The sequence below is a fragment of the Vulpes lagopus genome, chromosome 22 (assembly GCF_018345385.1).
Source record: "Vulpes lagopus strain Blue_001 chromosome 22, ASM1834538v1, whole genome shotgun sequence".
NCBI classification, from domain to species: Eukaryota; Metazoa; Chordata; class Mammalia; order Carnivora; family Canidae; genus Vulpes; species Vulpes lagopus.
This window is the reverse complement of record NC_054845.1, coordinates 14670668-14684800: the sequence shown is the minus strand read 5'-3', so window position 1 is coordinate 14684800 and position 14133 is coordinate 14670668. Positions and strand designations below refer to the sequence as shown.

The window sequence follows — 14133 nt, the reverse complement described above, 5'->3', positions numbered from 1 at the left end:
TTTCTTAGTGTGGAGTAAAGAGATGTTATCTCAAGGATATAGACTGTAAATCTTTTTTTTTTTTTTTTTTTTTTTAAGATTTCATTTATTTATTCATGAGAGCCTAGAGGCTGAGACACAGGCAGAGGGAGAAGCAGGCTCCCTGTGAGAAGCCTCATGTGGGACTTGATTCCAGGATCCTAGGATCATGACCTGAGCCAAAGGCAGACGCTCAACCACTGAGCCACCCAGGTGCCCCATAGACTATAAATCTTCCAAGAAAACAGACTGTATAGTGAAATATGTAATAAAAAATTAAAAGCTAAAAGGGTTACCAAAAAAATCAGATGAAATTATGACAAACTATCATAAACAAATAGAAAATTGTAAATTGTCTATACTCATTTATTAGTAGAGAAGGATAGATTGGAGCAAAAAAGTTAAATCCACTAAGAGCTGCATCTGAAAAGGGATCAGCAAGTAATATTTTAGTGAACTTATTATTTATTTATTTATTTTAGTGAAATTTTTTATGTATCCTGACCATACAATCTCTTTTGCAACTACTCAGCTCTACTGTTAACAGTGTGAAAGCAGCCATAGACAACATGTAAATCAATGAATAGGACAGCGTTCCAGTAAAACTATTTACAGAAACAGGTAATGGGCCAAATTTGCCCTTTAAAACCAGTTTGCTGACCCATGATCTAAAACAGTGCTTCAGAAGACTTTAAATAAAAAGGTTAATAACATGATACATAGAATAACAAACAACATACCCTGGAAACAATGAATACTCTTTTTCAAGCGTACTTATTAGACCCCAAAGAAAATATCAGTCAGATCCAAAAAGCAGAGATAAATGCAGAATATGCTCTTTATTCTTTTTTTTTTTTTTTCTAAGATTTTATTTATTTATTCATGAGAGATACACGGAGAGAGGCAGAGACACAGGCAGAGAGAGAAGCAGGCTCCATGCAGGGAGCCTGATGTGGGACTTGATCCCAGGTCTCCGGGATCATGCCCTGGGCCAAAGACAGGCGCTCAACCATTGAGCCACCCAGGCGTCCCTATGCTCTTCATTCTTAACTAAAACTAAAGCAAAAGAAACTATAAAACTTTGCCATCTGAGAAAATTAAAAAGCTCTTGGGCCAAAGGAAAAATTGAGAAATCGACTCCAAATCAACTAGAAAGTACTAATAATTAAAATTCTGTGTTAGTGCCTATGGGATATGACTAAAGCAGTACTCAGGAAAATAAATATAAATAACTAAGCAAGAAAGCATGATATAGTAAAATAATTCAGCTCAGGAAGTTACCAAAAAATAAATAAGTAAAGAAATAAATGGAAAGGAAGCAGAAATAAGATATTGGCAAACATAAAAGCGGAAATTAATGAATTTAGAAAAAACAAACAAACACGGAGGTACTAATAAAGCCAAGAGATTTGGACTTACCTATTTATTTGAAAATGCTAGTAACAGTTTTAAACAGATAAACTATTGAGGCTAATCATGAACAAAAGGGAGAGTGCACAAATGTCACCTGTGTATGAATACACAGAATATAAGAGTGAATCACAGATATTTAGGAAATTGAGTGTGAGTGGTCATGTTGCTAAATTGTGTTCAGGTAAATTTTAAGGCCTGATGTGCGTTGAAAGGCAGTATGAGGCCCAGGCAACCTTCTGAGGAACATTAGCTGCAGTGATGTTTAAGTTGTTCCAGAAATGTTTTGTTGTTGTTGTTGTTTGTTGTTGTTGTTTGTTTTTTAAGATTTTATTTGAGAGTGAAAGAGCATAGGCAGGGGGAGCAACAGAGGGAGAGAGAGAAGCAGGCGTTCTGCTAAGCGCGGAGCCCCATGCGGGTGATCCCAGCACTCTGGGATCATGACCTGAGCCAAAGGCAGATGCTTAACTGACTGAGCCACCCAAGTGACCCCGGGAAAGATTTCCAAATAATTTTTTGAAATACTATTTTGATACCAAGTTCTGAAAAACAGAAAAACTAAGCTTCTAGACCATTCTCAAATTAAAAAAATCCTAAAAATTAGCAAGTATAACTTAGCAACACATTAAAAAAAAATACACAGTGACCAAGTTCTCAGGATAAAGTATCAGGAGATCAGGAAATACGAAATACATCGGTATTAGGAAATACTAAAAGCCACATTTTTAACAGTACAAAGGAAAAAAATGATTTTCTCTCAAGAAGCTGAAAAAGAATTTGGTAAAATTTAACCATCAATTCTGAGGGTTGTTTTTTTTTTAAAGCAACAACTCTTAGTAAAACAGGAATTACTTGATATTTCCTTAACATAACAGGAAATATGTCTTATGATGAAAGTCTGCATTATTCCACCCATTGACAATAAGCAGTTCTTATTTAACAGGCATAACAGTGGGTGCCTTTTTAAATTTTTTTTAAAGATTTTATTTATTTATTCATGATAGACCTAGAAGGAGAGAGAGGCAGAGACACAGGCAGAGGGAGAAGCAGGCTCCATGCCGGGAGCCAGACGCGGGACTGACTTGGGACTGACTCGATCCCGGGACTCCAGGATCATGCTTTGGGCCAAAGGCAGGCGCTAAACCACTGAGCCACCCAGGGATCCCTCAGTGGTCGCCTTATTACTAACATTATTCCAGCAGTTCTGGCAAATTCAAAAGGGGGAAATAAAAGATGTATAAAAATTGGAAAGAAAGAGGAAATCTTCAGTCTAGATATATCACATCTGATTGTAGACCTAGAATATGTCTTAAAAGTGAAGGTTGTCCTTCTCTATCTCTCTACCCTGCCCCATTCTTCTTTCTGTGGCTTATAAAATATTCTCATACAGATAGATATATTTTCATTTATATCCAGTGTATTTTTTTTAAGATTTCATTTATTTATCCGTGAGAGACACACAGAGAGGCAGAGATATAGGCAGAGAGAAGCACGTTCCCCGAGGGAAACCTGATGTGGGACTCGATCCCAGGACCCTGGGATCACGCCCTGAAATATCCAAAAGAAACAGCATGGGTTTGCTTCAAAGTATTTCCTGTCCTTGAACAACTCGACCTTTAGGGCAGTTAAATTAAAAATTTTAATACAACTTTTTCCCCTTGTATCCTAATAAAGTAAAAAGGGAAAGCTCTTACTTTTGAATTACATTGATATCTCATTAGGTTTACTTGGTAATGAAGGTGATTCTTATTAACTAAATAATATTTCAGGTGTCTTTCTGCTATAGTAAGTGAAATACTCAGAGGCAATACAGATTCTCTACCTATATTAGGTAGAATGTAAATAATAAACATTGACATTTTTTTTTTTTTGCATTTTTTGACATTTTCTAATAACTTCATTTGTTCAGTGCTGAACGCGCACTAGGCAAGGTAGTTGGGGTGTTGCATGCTTTGTATCACTTGATCCTTAGAGCAACCTGATGATAACACAGCTGCTATTATCCCAATTTTACAGACAAGAAAACTGAGGTTGCATTATTTATTTAAGGTAACACTAAGAAGCAGATTTTGGGAAACATGTCTTCTGACCTTTAAGTGTATATGTGTCTTGACATTCATGGGTGTGAGGAATTTCATATTTAATAGTTTTGTAAAGAAGAGAGTATTGAGTTTTTCTGTGGCTGATATCCAGGCTACTCTGCCAAGCCATCTGGGTGATGTGTAGATTCTGGAGAAAGTGGGTAGACCACATCAGCCCACTACAGTTCTGACTTGATACCGCAGTTGGTCCAGTTTCATTGTAGACTGGTGTTAAAATATGTAAAAGTTTCTGCTGGACATTGTGTGTGCAGAGAAGTAGTGGGTATTACGTGATTTCTTTCTTCCATTTTGTTACTAAAACTCCAAACATTCCCTAAGTCATGATTGTTATCCTGTTTAGTGTAATTGGGTGCAGCATGTGGATAGCAGTGCACTAAAAGGTGGCGGTATAGTCTTTAGGCTCAAGAAGTTTATAGTTTGGATGGAATAAATGTGGGGAAATATTACAGGGAAAAAAGGTCTTTTAAAAGAGGAATTTGCCCCTTCCCTTTTGGTATTTCATAGAAACGTTTGTTGCAAATTGCCAAATATTTTGCCAATACATAAAAAAATGTGGAACTTCTGAGGGACATTTTAGGTCTGTAGGTTCATTCCAATGGTATTGTGAAGAGATTTGTGTTCTGAAAATAGATACAACATTCGATCGCCAGTAATGAAATAAAAAGACCTGCCACCTTATGACATTTGTTTGGTGGAAGAGCCCTGCTGCTTTGAGGTACTTAAAAGACTTAACCAGAATAAAAGTTACTTAGTACAATTTGGAGGGGTAAGATACCTGGTATTTAACGTGGTATTTCATAATGTCTCTTGTTATTTGAATTTAATGTTGGGATGATGGATTACAAGGAAGAATCCATCCCATTAGGAAGGGTGATACCCTAGTATTTCATGTCCCAGGTGAGCAAGCCTTTCTTGTTTCTTTTTGTTAACTAGGCCTTTTGATATTTTTGTAGACAATCTGCTTCATCTTGATTCTGCAGCATTCCAAACTGTGGTATCCTTGGGGTTCTCTTAACATTGCTATGGTGCAGAAGATTTAAAATCAGGTATGGCTGTGGGGCCAGAAGTCCCTCAGTGAAATTGTCAACTTACCTCTGCCTTATACTCTCTGATTTATCATTTGGGTTTCTTTTTTTTGTGGTGGTCTTTTAGCTGATGTTCACAAGGAATAGAGTCACGTGATGTATGAAGGGAAACATATACACTTCTCTGAGGTTGACAATAAGCCCTTGTGCTCATATAGCCCCAAACTGTGCAAGCAGCGGCGACTCAACGGGTACGCTTTCTGTATCAGACACGTTCTGGAGGACAAGACTGCCCCCTTCAAGCAATGTGAATATGTGGCCAAGTATAACAGCCAACGCTGCACCAACCCCATCCCCAAATCAGAGGATCGTAGGTAAGAGCTAATCATGGGAATCCATCTTTGATTTCATTTGTAGGCTTGGAAGTTTTCTTGTCTTTTTTTTTTTTTTTAAATGTGAATTTAAACATTGAGTTCTGGGGTAATCTAAGTAAACCTTGAAAGGTTTCTAAAGACAATAGATGGCAGTTTGAAAAAAATGGAATAGTAATCTTGGAATTATTTGAAAAGTATGTTTGACTTATTTTATTTTATTTTATTTAATAGACTTTAAGAGATTTTTTTTCATCAATCATTGTTTGTGTTTGGTTTGCAGTCTTATAAAGTAGTTCCTGATTATGATAGAAATCTGCTTAAACAACAGGTATTATAGGAATTACTTAGGTGTTGTAATTAATGGTAATAATTTTGGAATTTTTTAATCTGTGCTTGAAAGGTAGCAAGGGGTATGTACTTATTGAAAAAGAATTATTCATAAGAATGATTACTTGAATTATTGAGAAGATTTACTTTCTATCAGACTTAAGCGGTGTTTGGCATTGTTCTATAATCTTGCTTCTTTTGGTTAAGAGTTCCATGTAGAGTATGTTTACCATAATTAAGAAATGGGACGTGCATAGTAAGAGTAGCCTTTATCACTAGGATAGTGAATTTTTACTTGGCTGAATTAAGAAACATAGAGGTGTTTTTAGAGAAAAATGTTATGATATTTATCTTTTATATTCTCAGGAAAATTCACACTATTTCATATATAATCTCTTTTTCATTTCTTTTTCAATTCTCCAGAAACCATGTGGATCATTGTAGAGTATTAGAGAGAGATGCACAATTATTTTCCCAAAACTTAAATACTTGTTACCTTCAGGTAGAAAATGTGAACTTTTTACTTTTATCTTTAAAATATGTATACACATAACCTTCATCCTTGTTCCTATGTGTAAGCAGATGTCACCTGCATAAATTGGTTGAAAAGAAGTCATGTTTTGAGCAACTTTTACACTTTTAGGGTAAAATAAATAATTTGTGTTGATAGAGCTCCTACCTAAATGAGTGTAGCATCATGTGGTGATTTGGGAATACTCTCTTAGAATTTCTAATGAGCACTTAAAGTTTCACATTACAATACCTGAAAGTTAGAAGCAGCTGTTCAGTGAGGTAAGGAATAAAATTTTAATCTGAGGTGAGAAAGGGACCACTGGACCTGACAAACTAAACATATCTGTCCAGCTGGTTCTAGCTGTCTTAACATGACCATTTCTTACCCCTGGCCTTTTTTAACTTGAAGAATTCATGAACTTGGATTCATTTTTTTTTACTTCAAAGTCCATTGTAAATGCATCTATAATTTTGCCCCTCCCCCTTTTTAAGTTTATTTATTTATTTAAGTAATCTCCACCCATTGTAGGGCTCAAACTCATGACCCCAAGATCGGTGGTCACAGGCTCCTCCAACTGTGCTAGCCAGGCACACCCATAAGTATGTATTAAATTCAGTTTACCACATTGCACCCTGGATTTTTTTTTTTTTTTTCATTTTAGCGGAAACAAGTTCTATCTTAATAGCTGGAGCAAGAAGTAAAACAGAGTTGCTCTGAATTTCTCCAGAATATTAATTCTCTGAATCATAGGTCTTCACCTTGATATTCAAAGTAATTTCCTCTTTTTAGAACAAGATAAAAAGGGGAAGGACTTTTGTGTGGCTTTGTCAAGAGAAACTATACTTTAAGTACTAAGTTGCATATTTTTTCAAAATTGGTTCAAACCCAATGCAAATGATATTACTATTTTCATTATTTGTAAGATTGTTTGGAAATAGATTAAAGTAGACTTCAGTAAGAGGTAATATTCTGATGTTACCTCAAGAAATCCAGGTTGAATTCATATAAGCCCTAAACATGTAAATAAGTATTGATAGTTACAACTACACTATATGACATGATGTCGAAAAGATTGATATTCGTTTGAAAATAAAAAGTAAATTTCATTTTCTAATATACTTGTACAGTGGGAACTATGGCTTATTACTGTAGCTTTGGTTTCTCAGAGATAAGTGTATATTAGGTTGGTTATTTTATATAATATTTTATATATTTTTAGTGTTTTCCTATTTGCCAGGAAGTTTTCTGTATGCTTTATGCTTTTCTGAAACAGCTTAAGATATAATTCACATCTTATACAATCTGCTCATTTGAAGTACACTTCAGTACTTTTTAGTATATTCACAGGCTTGCACAACAATCATTACGGTCTAATTTACAACATTTTTCATCCCCTCCAAAGAACCTGTGAGCAGTCACTCCCTTGAATTGTCATTCATTCAGTTCATATTTGCATACTTCTTTTAAACACTGATCGTAACTGAGTAAGCTATTGTTAATTCTAGCTATGAAAAAAATTTTCCCTCTTAAAAGAAGGAAGTGTTTTTACAAGTTCAGACTCTGTGTGGTGGTAGCGCTGGCAGGGCAGGTGGCTGGAGCAGGAGTTGGTGGTGAGGCTGAAGGAGGGCTGTCATGCCCACAGCCTCTGCCCTGTTACATGAGGTGGCACCAAGCGGGCTCAGTTCGTGACCTGCTCAGGCTGCCCATCTGTACTGAGCAGAAGAATTGCATTCCTAAATTTAAAAACTATCCCACCTCATTTCTCTCCACTAATCTTTTTGTTAATTTAAAAATGACTGGGCAGGGCAGCCCTGGTGACCCAGCGGTTTAGCGCCGCCTTCGGCCCAGGGCCTGATCCTGGAGACCCGAGATCAAGTCCCATGTCGGGCTCCCTGCATGGAGCCTGCTTCTCCCTCTGCCTGTGTCTCTGACTCTCTCTCTCTCTGTCTCTCATGAATAAATAAATTTAAAAATCTTTAAAAATGACTTAAAAACAACAAAAATCACGCAGTTATCCCTGAAACTTTTTTTCCTTCTTGGCCACAGCTTTATAAATCTATTCGGTTTAAGGTATATGTGTGACCTAGCCCAAACCATGCGCACACACACGGTGTAGATTCTCTTTACAGTCCAGAAAGTTTTTCCTTAATAGTCTTGTTAAAATTGAGGCGTGCCTCTGATAGATGTATTTCTAAGACAAACCAACAAAACCATGTCTCCTGATTGTTTGGTGAGTCCATATTCCTTTTTTTTTTTTTTTTATTTATTTAATTTTTTATTTATTTATTTATTTTTGTGAGTCCATATTCACAGTGATTTAAAAATTTGTTTGATGCAGTCCAATGAGTTTGAGGATTGACATTAATTATTTACCTTATTGCCTTTTTCCCCAAACTGTACTGTGGAGATATCACAGGTGCACTACAATAAAAATAGATACCATTTCCAAATAAGTTTGGGAAACACTGCCACCTTGAAGCATAATGTACATTATCTTACAAAATGCTTTGAGAAGCTGTTCAGCAGAAACAAACAACAAAATCATTGTCTAATTCTGTTGAAGCCAGCATTTTCCAAATTTATTTAAGCATGGAATACTCTTTATTGGCACACTTGTTAATCTTCTGAACTGCATGAGGAATACCGGTCTGGAAAACACAACTTTTCTACTGGTTGAAAGCCTCCATAGGTTTTCAGTGTGGTTTATGGGAACAACACGCATTCTACTTTCTTATTAATTAGTAGAGTCTGTCCTTTTTAGTATTTTTAGAATACCATTTACATTACAAAAGTAACCTGCGGGCTGAAGACTACTTCAGCATGAGGATTCTTCTTAGAGTCTCAGCTGTCAGTTTCCAGATGGGGGATTTGGGGCAAGTTACATTTTTATCAAGTTCTAGCTTCCTCATCTGTATAAAGGGAATTATTTTAGTACCTACTGCAGGTAGAAACATGTACTTCTCCAGGGAGTTGTGGAACTCATTTCATCTATAATCCCACTAACTAGTTTTATTATTTTACCTTCTCCTTCCATGTTCTCTTTATCTCTCTCAATCTCTCTGTGTGTGTAGATATACTGTAGACACTTGACGTTCTTAGGGATTATGTCATAAGATCTTTGTGAATCTACAAATACTTGAGTGACATTGGAATGCATATATGTATATATATATGTACATGTATATATGTATATATCCCCTTCATAAGAGTTTTAAGTGATCCTTTAGACTTGCTGAAGTTACTTTGTATGCTCTGAATACAAAATGACAGAGCAGAACACAATGAGAAGCAATAGCTTGATGGTTATCTAGGGCCACTCAGTATTTGAGTGACTTGCTTCTATCTGGCAACCTCTGCGCAGACACAACTCACATATTGGCCTCAGGAAAGTTGCAGGCTTTGAAGATGGCTTGAGAGTAGTGGAAGTGTTTATATTAAATCTGTGCATGCCATGAGTTCCCGTGGTCATGCTATTTTTATATACTTGGTAGGATTCACATTTTATGGTATGTAGTTTTATATTCTGCTTTTCTTACTATACATCATAAACATTTTCCTGTGTATGTGTGTTTTTCAAAGGTACTGCAACAGCCACTTGCAGGTACTTGGCTTTATCCCGAAAAAAGAGAGGAAGAAAAAGAATGATCCTATAGATGAGGTGAAGGTCAGGCACCAGATGGATACCATGGCCTTTAGCCTTGCGGTGCCCCCGCTGGCCTTGAAGATGCCCAATGGACTGGATGGAATGTCCCTCTCTCCACCTGGGGCTAGGGTCCCTCTCCACTACCTGGAAACCGAGTTGGAAGACCCATTTGCTTTCAACGAGGAAGATGATGACCTAAAGAAAGGGGCAACTGTGAGAAAGAAGTTGCAGAGCAAGTTGGCCCAGAATCGGCAGCGCCAGAGAGAGACCGAGATTTTAAAAGTTCGACAAGAGCACTTTAGTCCCCCTCCTGCGCCTTCACAGCAGCAGCCCCCGCAGCAGCACTCCCACCTGTCACCGTTATCCACTTCTCTAAAACCTCCAGCGCCACCGCCACCACAGGGGTTAGTCTGCAAGTCACCTCCACCTCCGAACACCAGCCTACCAATGCAGGGAGTGGCCCCCACCACACACACTATAGCACAAGCAAGGCAGTTGTCCCACAAGAGGCCGCTGCCCCTCCTGCCATCCAGTAGGGCTCCCGCCGCGGACCCGCCCAGGACTGACCGGGTCCTCATGAAAGCCACAGCCTTCTCTCCACACTTCTCCTGTATAAGTCGCCTGCAGAGACTGGTGAAACTGTGCACCCAGAAACATCAGTTGGACACTGATCTCTTTCCCCATTTAGGTGAGTTACCTCCTTTAACCAGGTCACATGCACGTAACAACACGTGCCCTCTCACGGGAGGCTTTGTGTTCAGAGCTGCCGTGTCTGTGACAGCAGTGGAAGAAACTGGGACCGAGTGGTCCAGCGAAGGGGTCTGCATTTAGGTAGGCCATCGTGAAGGAGATATGCCAGTGGAGAGGATCATCCTTGGTGGATGGGATACAGAAGTTGGAGTTGGGAAATTTGGGATCCCAGTCTCAGCTTCTAGTTAGTGGTGGTAGCAGCAGCCTCTGAGCTCAGCACCTGGGTCTATGAAGTTTTCAACACGTCTTATCATAGGACTTTGGAATAATGATAGTATTGTTGATACCGAGCTGACAGTTTAAAAAAAAAACAAAGCTTGTAAAAAAAAGTTCCCAAAGCAATACCTGTTCATGATTTAAAAGTGAAAAAATACAGGCAAAACTTTAATGTAGTAAAATATCTGTCTTTTCTTTATTGCTTCTGAATTTTTTTGCTCAAGAAAATCTTTCTGATCCCAAGTTTTTATAGGTATGTTGCTTTCTTATTGATAGTTTTATTTTGTGTTATTTAAACCTTTAGTTCATTTGGAATGTATTCGTGAATATGGCGTGAGCTGTGATTCTAATTTTAGAAAAAATCATTTGCATGACATGATAGCAGTAGAAAAATAGGAAAAGGATGGGAATAGAGGAAGAAGAAATATAAATGGTCGGCAGACCAATGAAAACCTCAATCCCCTTAGCAGGTGAGAAAATGCAAGTTAAAATAACAATGAATTACTGTCAGATTTGCAAAAATTATATCCAGTGTTAATGAGGCTTATACATTGCTGGTGAGTAATGTGACAATATTTACCAATTAAGAATGTGTGTGTGTGTGTGTGTGTGTATACACACACACACACACACACATTGCCAGCAAACTCACTTTTGGGACTCTATTCCTATGAGTGAAAAAAATCAATATAAAGATGCATGTTCAAGGATGTTTATTGCAACATTGCTTGAAGTATTAAAAATCCACAAATAGGATCCCTGGGTGGCGCAGCGGTTTGGCGCCTGCCTTTGGCCCAGGGCACGATCCTGGAGACCCGGGATCGAATCCCACGTCAGGCTCCCGGTGCATGGAGCCTGCTTCTCCCTCTGCCTGTGTCTCTGCCTCTCTCTCTCTCTCTCTCTGTGTGTGACTATCATAGATAAATAAAAAATTAAAAAATAATAATAATTAAAAAAATAAAAATCCACAAATAACCTTTATAACCAATAGGAGACCTTGAGTAGATTATGGTAGATACATGTCTTATAAAGTATTATGTAACTACTAAAAAGAATGAAATCTGTATCTTTTTTTTTTTAATCTGTATCTTTTAACTAGATGTATTTATGTTATATTAGCAAGTAGAAAAAAATCAAGAGGTATCGTATTACCCCATTTTTGTTAAAAAGAAAGTAAATAAACAAGGGGCATCAATGTATCTGTTGATCAAGTCTCTGGACAGATAGATTTTTGCCTATTGGGTGTGAAAGGTTATACACTACCCGGCTGTTAACACTGGCTATCAAGAGGAGGGCAGAACCGGACAGGATGTGTTTTTACGGAGATGGGAATGGTAACTCTTCTTATGTTAAGAGTTTTATATTGTTTCACCTGTTATTAAACCATGTGTGACTTCTGATAATTAAAACAACTAATAAAACTTAAAGAAAAGGTATAGATAAAAATAATAAGTTAAAGCACCCAAACCTAATTGATACCCATTTGTTAATGCCTTGGTATATATCAGATCTATAAAATTAGGTTCCTGCTATACATAACAGTTTTATAACCTGTTTTAAAAATTTTTTGTAGTATACTATGAAGGTAGTAATTTTCCATACACAACATAATTTGTCACAGCTGAATTCATTCTCTAATTTAGGTTGTTTCCAGTTTATATCATTATAAAGTATTATAGCCGTATAGCCTCATAGTAAAATAATTACTGTCACATCTTTAATTTTTCCTTCAAATAGATTCCTAGAAGCAGAATTGATGATTCCAAGCATTTACATTTTTTAAAAAGCTTTTTGATACGTTGTCAAATTTTCCTTCAGAACTATTTTGTCACATTACCCTTCTTCCAGCGGGGTATGAGAATTACAGTTTCTCTACATCTTTACTGTATTGGATATTGGTTGTTATTGTGTCTTTGCAAATTTGATAGAAAATTTGCTTTAATTTGCATACCTTAGATTAGTGTTTCTCAAATTCTTTGACTTTAGAATCCCTTTACACTTTAAAATTATTGAGGACAGAGCAGCCCCAGTGGCCCAGCAGTTTAGTGCCACCTTCAGCCCAGGGCATGATCTTGAAGACCCGGGATCGAGTCCCACATCAGGCTCCCTACATGGAGCCTGCTTCTCCCTCTGCCTGTGTCTCTGTCTCTCTCTCTCTCTCTGTCTTTCTCTCTGTTCTCTCATGAATGAATAAATAATAAATAAAAAAAATTATTGAGGACACCATAGAGCCTTTGTATGTGAGTTACATTTCTTGATATTTACTGAATTGAAGATAAGACTGAGAAATTTTAAAATATTAATGCATTCAAAGATAAAGGGGGCAGCCCGGGTGGCTCAGCGATTTAGCACCGCCTTCAGCCCAGGGCGTGATCCTGGAGACCCGGGATCAAGTCCCATGTCAGGCTCCCTGCATGGATCCTGCTTCTCCCTCTGCCTGTGTTGCCCCTCTCTCTCTGTTTCTAATGAATAAATAAATAAAGTCTTTTTAAAAAAATAAAGTTCCCACATAGTAACATATTCTTTTTATGAAGTAGGATTTCCCAAAAGAAAAAAGGAAATAAAATGAATAGCAGCATTATTTTACATTGTTTGTAAATCTTAATGTGTGGTTTGCTGGAAGACAGCTAGCTTGTCCTATCTGCTTCTGTATTCAATCTGTCGTGGTAGTCGTGGTATGTGGTTTTGATTAGTATGTGAAAATATGGCCTTACAAGTTTGTTGGAAGTTGGAAAAGGGAAGAATACTAGCTTGTAAAAAATAATTGTGGATATTCTTATTTGATTCTACACCACAATTTGACAAATGAGAGATTCTTAAAGATTACTTGCAGTTTGAAATCTGAAACCATATCAAGGAATTTTGCAAACACTACATCAATGGATTTTACATCGACCTGCTTTGCATTTTGAATGGATCTTTTAACCCATGCATGGTTTTGTAACATAATATATTGTCCATTTGGAAAATATTGGTTTACCTAGTGAAACCTATGTTCCAAATGTGGACATACTTCATTATGCAAAATTTTAAAAATCATATCCATGGGATGCCTGGGTGGCTCAGTTGTTTAAACATCCAACTCTTAATCTCAGCTTAGGTCTTGATCTCAGGGTCATGGCTTCAAGCCTGGTGTTGGGCTCCATGCTAGTTGTGGAGCCTACTTAAAAACAAAACAAAGTTACATTCATTAATATTACCACCAATCTCATTAGAAAAGTCTATTAGAAAGTTGTCATAGACTCACTGATGACTTCAAGTTTAAAGAAAATATCAAACTTTCAAGTGAAAATTTGAATCTCATTGTTGGCAACAAATATTGTACATTGTTTCCCTTGAAGTTATAGTTTCACTGTTCATTTTAGAAAAAATGACTGTCGGATATCTATGTCTTAATAACCATAGTTTGTCAGTCATTGGTTCAAATAAAAATGATGTTGAATGGAAAGAAAGCCGCTAGTTCAGGTCACAGAACAGTGGTGCAAGACAACCACTGTACTTACTTGCTGTGCAGCAGAGGTGCTTTATGACTTCATATGATCACAAAGACTGCTGTAAAGATGTGTAGTTAAGAACTAAGATTTCTTTTTTTAAGATTTTATTTATTCATGAGAGACAGAGAGAGCGAAGCGGCTCCATGCAGGGAGCCCGATATGGGACTCCATCCTAGGACTCAAGGATCACGCCCTGGGCCAAAGGCAGACGCTCAACTGTTGAGCCACCCAGGCGTCTCAAGAACTAAAATTTAATAAAC

General features: G+C 37.3%; 1 protein-coding gene across 7 annotated transcripts in view; it reads left to right on the top strand.

Moving 5' to 3' along the window:
• The window catches only part of INO80D (INO80 complex subunit D), a 67668-nt gene that overhangs the window by 13836 nt on the left and 39699 nt on the right, over positions 1-14133 (top strand). For 3 of the 7 annotated variants that reach the window (XM_041737278.1, XM_041737276.1, XM_041737277.1), the window contains exons 2-4: positions 4484-4576; positions 4683-4929; positions 9350-10101. In XM_041737278.1, the coding sequence (XP_041593212.1) occupies positions 4712-4929; positions 9350-10101 (970 nt within the window). In that variant the 5' untranslated portion in view covers positions 4484-4576; positions 4683-4711. Of the gene's footprint in view, positions 1-550; positions 640-4483; positions 4577-4682; positions 4930-9349; positions 10102-14133 lie in introns of all 7 variants that reach the window. The other 4 variants (XM_041737281.1, XM_041737282.1, XM_041737280.1 and 1 more) reach the window with 2 other exon arrangements.